The following is a 12,189-nucleotide window of genomic DNA, read 5'->3' as shown; positions in this document are numbered from 1 at the left end:
GAACATTTGGATCGAAGATTCCACAGAATAATCCTGATCAAGAGGGGGAAATGCACAGCTGACTTTCAAAGTCTCATGGAATCCAGACTCTCTGGAGCCATGGAGGCTGAATGAACCTCACGTTCACCTTTTAACCTTAAGCCCAGCACAAACCCGGATGTGTTCTGGAAACCAAGCAACCATTTCCCTTTATGAGTGAAGACTGCCTGCCATGAGCACTGAGGGCTTTGAAAAACCAGGTGCAGGGGATGCCGAAGACCACAGCAGCTCAGAAGAGTCGCCGGGACAGTGAAGGGCCGGGGAGGAGTTTAGGTTAATTGAGGAGGAACCACCTGGAAAAGCAGGTGAGAAGGGGTTGCCCAACTTGAAGCCTAGAATCAACGTGCATGCGTTTAGTTGGTGTACATTCTTTTGGGCACTTCTTAACAATTAAAATAAATGACCAGAATGGGGGTACCCCCCAAACTGCTCACGTTTGTCTATGTTTTCCCATTTTCCCCATTTCTGCTGGCCTGGATGACAGACTTTCTGCTCCAGGATGGCCCCCTCCTGTCGTCGTCCTCCATGCTGCTCATTTCTGAGTCCAGGCCTGGAGGGTTGCCCCTGCCTCAAGGGCCCTCTGACTGCTCCTCCCATGAGCCTCCAAGAATCCCTAGTCGCTGGTCCACTGCCAGCTCCCTTCCTTTCTTGCATCAGCCTGGGCAGGCTCTGTGGATCCAGGACCCTCCTTCACTGCCCCCCCCCCCCCTCATCTTACCCCATGCCTCTGCACAGGGGGGAGGGCTGCCAATAAGAGTTGTGATACCAAAAAACAAAAAAACCCAACCTCACTGCCATTGAGTTGATTCTGACTCATAGCGACCCTATAGGACAGGATAGAACTGCCCCTGTGGGTTTTCAAGACTACCCTTTACAGGAGTAGAAAGCCCCTCACCTGCAGGACTTTGCCCTGGGGGCTCTCGGGAAACAGCAGCACCTGGTTATACAGTGGGTCCAGCGACTTCCGAGCCACTTTGGTCTTCTTCTTGGCAATGCAGATGCCATTCTCTAGCAGGTAGGCCTTGATGTAGGCCGCTGGGGACAGAGGCCGGGTGGAGGGGGATGGTCAGGGCTAGCTCTGGACCCGCATAGGGATGGTGGAGGGTGCAGTAAGGAAAGGCTACCCACCCACTCACTGCAGGGGACTGGAGAGCCCCCATGGGGCCTAGAGAGGACCTACTCCACTCCCCCACCCATTACTCCTACATCCACCCGGTAGCCCCTGACTCCCCTGCCCTCCTGGCTGCCCTGTCACCTGCTGACCACTCCTGCTGGGCACTAGGGTATAATACAGCAGAGATGCCCTGGTGAGGGGAGGCTGACCAGGTCAACAATCTCAAGAGGCTCCCAGAGGGAGTCCTAAACCACCACACCAGTCATGCAGGTAGGGACAGAAGGGTCCTACCTCATCAGGCCCATTTTCTCCCTTCCAGCACCCAGGGCCCCCTCTGGGTCTCCTGTCCAGACCCCCACCCCCAGATTTCCAGAGGGGTGGGCAACTCCCACACACACCTGGCAGTGTCTTCGAGCCTGGCTTGGCTGTCAGGCCGCGAGCCTGGATGATGTCCACTTCGAGCTGGCCATTCCGTTCCTGCAGGCCGATCTCCACATCCCCTATAAGAGGTGAGACTGGGAAGTGACCTAGCTGCTCAGGGAGGTCTCGGCCCCTCTTCTGCTTGGAGAAGGAACCCTCTTCCCCTGTTCCTGGCCCCAAACAAAACCGGAAGCATCTGGAGCCTGTGGGGGACTTGGCAGGTGTAGGCCAGGCCCCCTGGTTGGGAATAGGCCTTTCGACACTCACCCATTGGCGTGGTAGCCAGGGTCTGACGGCCCACAAACTGTGCTGGCCCCATGCTGCCCAGGAAGTCACTGAACTGGGCGTCCGATGCCAGGCAGACTCCCCCATAGTTGAGGCTGTAAGAAACGAGGAGATAAAGCTCATGTTCCTGGGGGCGTGGGGCTCCAGAAAAGCCCTGCTGGGTGGGATTCCAGTCCACAGCAACCACTGAGGCCCAGGGGACTGCTGTCTGAACGCCCCCTGGTCCTAAGCACCCTAAAATCTCAGCTCCCACCCCCAAACTCGGAGGCTTCACTTTTGTGCTGCCCTCAATAAGCCTTCGATCCCACACGATGGATAGGACAGTCGCTCAGAGTCCTCACCAGTCTCAGAAGCCCTACAGGACATCCCCTGTGAGTCAGAACTGACTATTGCAGTGGGTTTGGGGTCAGTGCAGAGTCCAAAGTAGTAGAGCCAGGATTCTCCTTAGAAGTGAAGCTAGTGCGGCCTCATCTCATGCACCTGGGACATGTTCTCGGGAGAGGGCGGCCCCTGGGAAAGGGGACAGCTTGCATGGTAAAGTGGAGAGTCAGTGAAGAGAAAGGCCCTTGGCCACTACAGACTGACTCAGTGGCTACAGCGAGGCTCAAACATGGCACCAATTGAGAAGCTGGCTCAGGATCGGGCGGTGTTCCGTTCCGTTACACACAGGATGGCTGGGAGTGGGGACAGATTTGACAACACCTCCCTAGCAACACGTCAAGAGCAAGACCAAGTGTTATCTCATTTGCATGTCATTGTAATTGCACGCATGTCCATCATAATGCAGGGCTCCTGGCTGCAAACTGAAAAGTGGGAGGTTCCGTGGTACCCAAGGGCACCTTGGGAGAAAGGCCTGCTGGTCTACTTTCAAAAACATTCACCTCTGAAAACCCATGGCCCGTGAGCTGCTCCTCAAACCTTGAACTGAAACTGCCCCTCAAAGTCACCTTTCAATTAAGCAATTTAGCCCAAAGAATACAGATGGTTACCCTTGAGTGTTGTGGGTGTAAAAAAAACAAAAAGAAACAACACCTCCAGATAAGCCCAAAGGTGTCCTGGTACGCATTGGTTAAGTGTTTAGCTAAAGATAGGTGGTGTGAATCCACCAGCCACTCGGTGCAAGAAAGACGAGGGCTCTGCTCCCCTAGAGGTGACAGCCTTGGAACACACATGGGACTGTTCTACTCTGCCCTTCAGGGTCACTATGAGGAGTGGACTGGAGACCCCCACCCACATGAACGGCCAGAGAGTCCACAGCTATTTTAAACCATGGATGAGAAGTTCGGGGGCAGGGAGAGTAAGTCCATGGAAATGAGAGAACAGAGGGAGACCATGAGAACGGTGACACAGCACAGAGATGTCGCCCATGTCACAGAGCACTGTGATCTGACACCGGGCTGACGGGAGTGGGCCTCGCTGTGGCTGTTTCCACCCAAATTACGCAATCAAAACGCCCCTGACTACAGTGCTACTCCAACATACAGGGGGCTTCAAAAAGTTCATGGCAGACTGGACTTAAAACATCATGGAATTTTCCCATGGATTTCTGAAGCGCCCCCTCGGGCATCAGACGCCACCCCGGCCTACTGCCAATTGAAGATTGTGTGCACTTGAGCTTAGCCCAGAGGCCAAGATGGTGCGTGATTCCCAGGAAGCCGCTGGGGAAGGCTCTCGGAGACCCTCTGTAGAAAGCGCTTCCCTTGTTCTCGGTAAATGTGTTCCTAAAGACCTGCCTACAAAAGCCAGGCTTACCCATCAGATGGAGACTGGCAGGACCCCCAAGACGATGGCCCTTAGTCACCCTCCACTCTCAAACTGAACTCACCCCTGTGTTAGAATAATCAACCACTGCAGAGCCAAGGGGCAGCATGTTCACGGGGTTAAGAGATGGGGAATGGAAACAGGAAACATAAGAGGTAGTGGGATAAGCAAGAGAGAGAGAGAGAGAGAGAGAGAGAGAGAACGAGGACTTGCTATTCAAGCAGCGGCATTGTGGTTACATGGCATCGTGGTTACAAGGTCAGCAGTTTGAAACCACCGGCTGCTCCATAGGGGAAAGACGGGGCTTCCCACTCCCGTCAACAGTTACCGTCCCGGAAACTCACAGGGGCAGCTCTGTAGGCCCTGTCCTATAGGGCCACTCACTAGGTGTCAGCATCGACTCAACGGCAGTGAGTTTGTTGTGTTTTTGGAACGTGGGGGGAGCCAGGGAGCAGTCCAGACAGGTACGCTCCCCGGTCCTCACAACCACCTGAGGTGGCTGACACTACCCTCCCTCCCGGTTATGATGGAAGGAGTCCTGGAATGTTGTGGGCTACTCGCTGAGCTGTGAATCCCACCAGTCACTCCAGGAGGGGAGGATGGGACTGGCTGCTCCCATTCAGATCTGCAGCCTCAGAAACAAACCCACAGGACGGTTCTGCCCTATCCGAAAGGGTCCCTCTGAGTTGGCACTGCCTCGGTGGCAGCGAGTTGGGCAGTTTGATGGCTATGGGTTGGCATGTGCCACCCCTCCCCCACCCTTACCAAACGCACTGCCATCGAGTCGATCCCAACTCAGGTTGACCCTATAAGGCAGGTTCCCCTATGGGTTTCCAAGGCGCTAACTCTTTGGGGGAAGTAGAAAGCCCCATGTCTCTTCCAAGGTGGGGCTGGTGGTTTCAAACTGCTGACCTTGCGGTATGCAGCCCAGTGCACAAGCGCCCCCCCCCACCATGTCTCCTTCCCCTCCACAAGTACATGCTGCAAATCCTCATTTATAAATCCAAATGCCTACACCTGTGGTAACAATCTCATTGCAAATGGGTCTTTGTTACAATAGTGGGGCAGGATTGGTATAGAAGGTGAAGCAAGCATTAATAATTATTATTAATTTTAAAATCACCGCATGGACTCGTAGTGTCCCTGTAGGGCAGGGTAAAACGGACAGAGTTTCCGAGACGGTAACACTTTGGGGGATTAGAAAGCCCCGCCTTTCTCCCGCTGAGCCGCTGGTGGTTTAGAACACAGACCTTGTGGTTAGCTGCAGCCCGGTGTGTGACCCACTACACAACCAGGGCTCCTCAAGCACAAATTGGGGAAGGCAGGTGCCTCCTCGCAGGGAAGGGATTTCCTCAAGAGCCAACACAGAGAAAGCCTTCCCTAGAGCCTGCATCCTGAATTCGGACTTCCCACCTTCTCAGCGGTGAGTGAAGAAACGTGTTAGTCCAAGCCCTCTACTTGTGTGTGCCCGCTGGAGCAGCGCTAGGTAATGGACCCAGCTCCGAGGTTAAGCACCCTGCCCAAGCCTACAAGGAACAACAGATGGCTCCACCCTCCTCCTTGGCACTTTCTACCCACTGAAGCAAGTGCTCCTGGTACCCATCCCCTGGTACCTGTAGAGGCTGCCACTCTTTTTTTTTTTTTTGATGTTTTATTCTTTTTTTTTTTCAAATGTCTTATTTCTTTTTTTAGCATTTTATTAGGGGCTCATATAACTGTCATCCCAATCCATACACACAATTGTGTAAAGCGCATTTGTACATCGTTTCTCAAAACATTTTCTCTCCACTCAAACCCCTGACATTAGGTCCTCATTTTTCCCCTCCCTCCCCGCTCCCTCCTCCCTCATGAGCCCTTGATAATTTATAAATGGGTATTTTGTCATATCTTGCCCTGTCCGACGTCTCCCTTCACCCACTTTTCAGTTGTCTGTCCCCCAGGGAGGAGGTCACACACAGTTCCATGTAATCGGTTCCCTCTTTCCTACCCATTCTCCCTTTACCCTCCCTGTTTTGCCACTCACACCACTGGTCCTGTAGGGCTCATCCGCCCTGGATTCCCTGTATTTTCAGTTCCTATCTGTACCAGTGTACCTCCTCTGGTCTAGCCAGGCTTGCAAGGTCGAATTCGAGTGAGGCTGCCACTCTTAACTCCTCCCACCCCTGCTAGCCTAGGGCCTGTGCTCCAGCTCTGAGCACAGCATCCTGAGGGTTTGTGGCCCCAAAGGAGCCCACCCATGACTGCCCTGCATTGGGCTCACTGGGAGGAACTCAGGCGAGTGTCCGAACCAGTCTCCCCGGAGAGCGGCAGGGCCGTTCTGAGCCCAAGTAGCTGGGCTTCAGAACCACGATCTGAGCCGTGGCTCCCAAATCGCCAACTGTGAACACCACAGGCAAAGGGACATACATATCTGGGCCTGAGATGTGTGCCCACTGTTCCTGCAAACGCCAAAAGGTTCCTTCTGATTTGTTGCCAAGATGTTTCATTAACAGCATCAAGGCGACGCAGGCCAAAGCTCCCTCCCTGCTGGTGATGAGAGCCGGTCCTCCACACTGCACACTTCTCATCTCCTCCCCACAGCCCTGGCTACCGGCTACCTGCTACCTACTGGGGCTGGGCTCCAGGAACTTGAAAAATAGTAGTGTCTTGGAGGTTCCCAGGCCTGCCAAGGCCTCTGCAGCCTGAAATTGAAAGTTTCCTCCAACAACGATGACGCTGTCTCTCCCTGCTTCCTGGTGGGATTGTGGGAGACAATGGGTAACCCGCAGACCTGGTAATTAGCGGTAATTGTTTATAATCTCTGGGTGGCTGCCGGATTCCCCATCCCAGGGTGCCTCCCAGGCTGCCAAGGCACCAGGCTGCTGAACTTGGTTATGGAAGCCCCATGGCGGGGTGGGAGGCAGGTCCAACCTGGCAGAGACCCCACCCTGCCTGGGGTGGTCCCTGTGGAGGGAAAACAGGCAAGGGCTGCAAAGTGGGACCTGGCCCGCTCAGCTGCTCTGCATTCAATCCGTTTCTCCTCTGCAAACGAGCTCACGCCTACCTCACACCCTTCCACTGGCCGTGCCGGTTTAAAATATTTTGGAAACCTCCTCTGCTCACAAGACCCCTTAGGAAGGGTAAGAAAGAGCTTGCAGGATTACGAAACATCCATTCAGGACCCTGCTCAGATCCGGCTCAGCGGCATACCTGGGATGCCGTGTGCCCTTCGTTTTCGGCTGGTCCCCAGAGGCAGCAATGCACAGTGGTGAGGCCTGGACTCTGCACCACACAGGCCCCGATTTCAGTGCGGTGCAGCCTGAGGCAAATTGTGTCCCCTCTCCAAGCTGCTGCTTCCTCGTGTGCAGAATGGGGAGACAGTCATGACTTTTGTCAAGTGGATGGAGAACACTCAGTGAGATAACACAAGCCAAGTGCCCAACACAACCTGACATGCAAGTATCTGTCAGATGGATGGGTGGAAGGATAGGTGGTGAGTGGACAATGGATAAGTGGGTAGGTTGGTGGGTGGATCGATGGGTAGAAGAGTAGGTGAATGGACAGGGTGATGGGTAGATGGGTATGTAGATGGATGAATGGATGAATAGGTGATTGTGGATGGATGAATGGATGATGGGTAGGTAGATGAATGGACGTGGGTGAAATGATAGGTAGGTATTTGGTGCATGGGAAGGTGGGTGGCCAGAAGGATGATAGGTGGGTAGAGGGGTGGATGGAAGGATGGGCAGATGGATGAATGGATGCTTGTATGAGTATGTGATAGTTGGGCAGCCAGATGGAAGGATGATCGGTGGGTAGAAGAGTGGACGGATGGGTGGATGGTAAGAGGGTGGGTGGGTGAGTGGGTGAGTGGATTAAATGCCTTGGCCCACTGGGTCTACTGCCTGGCTCGGGAGAGCCTCCTTCCCCTGCTCTTGGTTCTTATCTCAACATTTCTGATAGCAGACTTACTAGGACGTGCTGTGAGTGTAAGCCTGAGACCGAGCCCAGGCCACCAGGGGTGTGGGATGGGGGCCACAGCGGCCTGTTCCTCCCAGGTGGGGGCAGGGACCCAAAACAGGATGATACACTGTGTTCTGCAGGCCTTTTACTTGTTCATGGTAAAATGAGATTTCCTGCCTGGAAAATCCTGTTAGTTTTGTTTGTGGAGCTGAAACCCATTTATCTTCTATTAACCTTTGAGCTTGGTTTGCCCCTGGATTCTGTGTGCTCTCGGTGGTTACAGACGTAATTGGGTTATTTGGGGGGTGGACTCATTTTAGTCCCCAGATGGATCGCCCGTCTCCATTGCAGCTGGGAATGAAAAGGTCGCACCGTCCGTCTTCTGGGTGACGTGGATCGTGTGGCTCTGAAAAGCTCTCCCTTTGTCCCTCCTGGCATTGCATGACCACCCCACCAGGCCCACCCCATGGGTCTGCTGAGCCTACACTAGAGTCGGCTATCCCGAAAGATGTGACTTCCTAATGGTAAAAATCCCAGAGTGTGTTGGGAAAATGGGGTCAGGGGCACAAGATTCTAAAATGTGGTCAGTGGTCCATTTGAAAAAGAAAAGATAGGGACCTAGAAAAACGGCAGCTCGTTTTGACATGTGGTCAGTGGTTAACATCAACATTCAAGCTGGCGCTTGACCTTGAGAGAGACCTACAGTCGGCTGCAGGAGCGGGTCTCAGAAGAGTGGCAGCCTGTGGGTTTGTGGAAAGCGGTGGAAGCAGGCTAGTCTGAAACTGAAGGGGGTGGTGGTAAATGCTGGAACTCCAGGGGGGGGTGGCTGGTTCCACGGGTGGACTGAGGGCGCAGGTGAGTGAGGGCTGCGTGCTTTCCGTACCAGGGCTTCCCACCATTTGTGGGAAACTCCCGTTGTCTTTCATCTCGTGTTGCTGTGAACTCAGTGAAGCGGCCTTGAGTCCCTGTGTGAGGGCAGTCTTCTACGTTCCCCTCGGGTTTCTCGTGGGGAACCACACCCACGCACCCACACGAGGGCACGATTCATGTCGTCTTCAGACTAGCCCTTCAGAACTTGTGCCCTCGAAGAACTGGCTGCAGCCACCCGACTCTCCATTCTCCAGCATTCAGGAGACCTCTGGCGCGCCCCCACCCCCCGCCCCCCCCATAGCCATGCCCAGGATTTCATTGACTTCTCAAACCCTTGAGCCGAGCCCTGGTGGCATGGAGGTTAAAGCACTCCCTACGTATGCAAGGTCACCAACTGCCCCACGGGAGAAAGGGGAGGGCGTCTGCTTCCTGCCAGATGTCAGCCAGGGAAGGCCCAGCGGCCGGTGGTACCGTCCTGCAGGGTTGCTGTGGGTTGGTAGGACCGGTGGCAGGGGATTCTGGGGGTGCACTTTGCCATGAGCTAGGCACTTGATCGCTACGAAGACATTTCATCCTCTGATTGACCCTGAGTTCAGGCCGTACTTGTTGGCTCCTGCTGAGCCCGCTCTCCCTCGGCTCCACCCCTTATGTGCAGGGTGGAGGTGCCGAGTGCAAGCCCAGGCTGCCAGGGCTGTGACCTTCCAGAAGTTAGGCAGCCAGGCCCAGCTCCCCAGGCACCTCTCAGGGGGTTTGAACTGCCAAACTTGCGGCTAGTAGTCTAGTGTTGAACTGTTCACACCGTCCAGGGATTTCTACGAAACCCATTTCACAGAGGTGGAAGCTGAGGCCGAGGAGGGTGAAGTAATCCAACCAAGATCATTCTGCTCGCAACACAGGTGGCGGACCCAGGATTCGACCTCTGGGAGTCTGGCTCTACAGTGGAAGTGCTTAACCACGATGCTGTGTGCCTCTACGGGTTCCTGAGGGTCTTTCAGCCGGCCCTGAGCAGAACGCAGGGCTTTGCATCCCTCTTCCAGGTCAAGCAGGCCTGGATGTGTATCCGACTCCCCTGGCCACCCCCACCCCCACCGCCCCAGTCATGGTCAGAGATGGGTCCGCCATCCCATAGAGCCTCAGTGACATTAGGGTAACCCTTGGTGCTGTTGTGTTAAATGATACACACTTCTCAGAATCGAGTCAGGTGAAAACACCCACCAAACACCAGCGATTCAGAAACAGAACATCAAAGCCTGCCGTCACCTGGCTGCACTTGCCCAGGCTGCACCTTTGACCCACCTCCTAAGTCTCTGGGGGACAGAGACACCGCCCTGCGCTCACACTCTGCTTCCAGGGATGGAGGCACAGTGACCCAGAGACTCAGATGCCAAGATACCTCAAGAGAACAAAGAGGGGTGGTGGGCAGGGTGCTGAGCAGGGCAGGGCACTGGGCAGGACACTGTGAGAGCCCGCAGGATGACAGGGAGGCCCCTCGAGGCCCCAGTCCCATGTGAGGGAGGAGTTGGAGAGGGCAGAGGGCTGGAATGCCAAGTATCTGATCCGAGTGCTGGCCAAGAGTAGAATCTGGAGCCAGCCGGGCAGGGCCTTGGGGTGCCTGGTCCAGTGGGCCATCACATCAGCTGACATGCAATTGCACCTGCAGGCACCCACGCGCCTGGTGACTCACAGCCGGGTCAGGAGCTCCTCGGCCTGCAGCCCGGGCTGCTCAGTGAAGCTGGCTCCCTGCAGCCTCAGCTGGGCTGGCAGAAGCCCAGGAGGAGGGGTGAGAGGGAGGAGGGTCACACCCCTTCCTGTTTCAGAGCCTGGCAGCTGGGCCCACCCAGTGCCCAAAATATCTCCAGAACAGAAAGGGGAGGCTGGCTGACCACCACTCAATGGCCCACACCTGTCCCTTGCTCGCCCAGGTGTTGAGTGGAGTGTCGGCATCTGGCTAGAATCCACCAAGACCATCCTTCCTGCTGGCTAGCCGCCCTGGGCCCACCTGTCCCTTCCCATGATGCTCACAACTCCCTCCTCCAGGCCTTCTGATGATCACGCAGTACAGCCAACAGGCCACGCCTGCAGAGCTAAACTCCGCATAGATGCAACTGCATGGGGGCGTGGCTTGTTGGGTCCATCAGAAGGCACATGGGCCCCAAGAGCCAGCCAGCCAGCCAGGGGCTCCATCAACACAAAGCAGCACATAGAAGTCGGCGACGGGCAGACATGGCTCCAAGCGTTCTCATGTACGTGAGCTCACTCTATTCTCACGACGCCTCTCTCTGTGTTCTGTCCTATGGTTGCCGCCTTCCTACGGATGAAGAGGTGGGCTCAGAGAGGTGAAGGAACTCCCCCAAGGTCTCACAGCTCCTCAGCAGCAGGAATGAGGCACAAACAGGGGATGCCTGATTCCCGAGTCCGTGTGCTGGGTTTGCATTTCTCTGTGATGGAAGTTCATGGCCGCAAGAGCCATCGGGACCCACCTCCTAGCAGCTGCTGCAGGCAGGCACGAACTCTTTCCCTCCAGGTCAGGAAGGCCCTAAACAAGCCTTGGCACCTCTCGGGTCCCCTCTGCTCTTCTGTCAATGAGGAGAGCGGGGTGACTCCCCTCCTGCTGTCCTCTGGGAACCCTGATGGTGCTGTCGGGTGAACATTGAACTGCTAACTATAAGGTGGCTGTTCGAATCCCCCAGCCAATAAGGCTGGCTGCTCCCGTAGGGATTTGCAAAGCCTCAGAACCCCGTCCAGGGCTGCTTCGAGTCAGAATCAACTCATTGATGGCGGTGGGTTTGGGGTTTTGCCTCCACTGAGTCACGTTGGTTTCTCCATAACCTGGCCCCTCAACTTTCCTGTGAGATGTTTACAACCAGCCTCCCTGAAGCTTAGAGGGGCCTGGGCCAAGGTCAACCACCAGGAGGTCAGTGGCAGATGCTGGCCTCAGACCCTCTAGTTCGGGCCCCTGGAGCAGGATGTGTCCCTGGCATCTCACCTGTCCCCATTGTAGTAGGTACATAAACTGGTGTCAATTTGAGGATTACGAGTGTAGGGGTGGAGTCTAGCCTGTCAATCAGGATACAGCCAAGGAGACCTCTGTGGGCATGGCCTTCTCCTGAGGGTTCTGGGAACTCCTGTCTTCCTCCTGTGAGGCGGGAGACACTCTATCGGCTCACTCTCTGTGAGACATCCCTGTGGAGAACACACATGGAGAGAGGCTGATGGAGCCAGACCTCTGGAGACAGAAAAGCCATGTGGAGACCCCTGCCAGCGCTGAGGTGCTTACAACGCCACTGGATCCACAAGACTTCCTACCCACTCACTGGCCTGTGATCTTCCTGCATTCAGCATCATTGCATGTGCTTGGTGAGTCTGAAGAGGACTTTATAGATTGTTATCAGACATATGGGCTAATATCAGACTTATGAATTTGATCTGGACTGTGCTGGAATATTTTCTCAATATTCAGCTGCCCTTGTATATAAAGCTCTTTCTTATATACATGAGTCTCCCTGGATTTGTTTCTCTAGTCTACTTAGACTGACACACCCATGGACGAATAGCTCCCCCCAGTTTGCTGCCTTTGCCAGGCGTCAGCTTAAAGAAAACCTTTTGTTTTAGTTCGCGTGCTCCTCCTCTCCCTCCCGCCTGTCCACCTCCCCTCGCCCACCTGAAAGCCTCCTGGGAGGTGGGAGCAGCAGCTGCTGCCAAGACCCGGCCGTTCCCGGAGGCCAAAGAAATGAAGACACCTGTCCAGGTGTGTGTGT

General features: G+C 55.0%; 1 protein-coding gene across 1 annotated transcript in view; it reads right to left on the bottom strand.

Annotated features, from left to right (window-relative positions):
* The window catches only part of RIMS4 (regulating synaptic membrane exocytosis 4), a 112,204-nt gene that overhangs the window by 5,172 nt on the left and 94,843 nt on the right, over positions 1-12,189 (bottom strand). The window contains exons 4-6 of the mRNA XM_030887063.1: positions 1,841-1,953; positions 1,552-1,653; positions 935-1,074 (exon numbers count right to left, since the gene is read on the bottom strand). Coding sequence (XP_030742923.1) covers positions 935-1,074; positions 1,552-1,653; positions 1,841-1,953 — 355 coding nt within the window. The remainder of the gene's footprint in view (positions 1-934; positions 1,075-1,551; positions 1,654-1,840; positions 1,954-12,189) is intronic.

The sequence above is a fragment of the Echinops telfairi genome, unplaced genomic scaffold (assembly GCF_000313985.2).
Source record: "Echinops telfairi isolate 266 unplaced genomic scaffold, ASM31398v2 ScPeMD7_5592;HRSCAF=6446, whole genome shotgun sequence".
Taxonomy (NCBI): Eukaryota; Metazoa; Chordata; class Mammalia; order Afrosoricida; family Tenrecidae; genus Echinops; species Echinops telfairi.
This window is presented reverse-complemented; position numbering and strand designations above follow the sequence as displayed.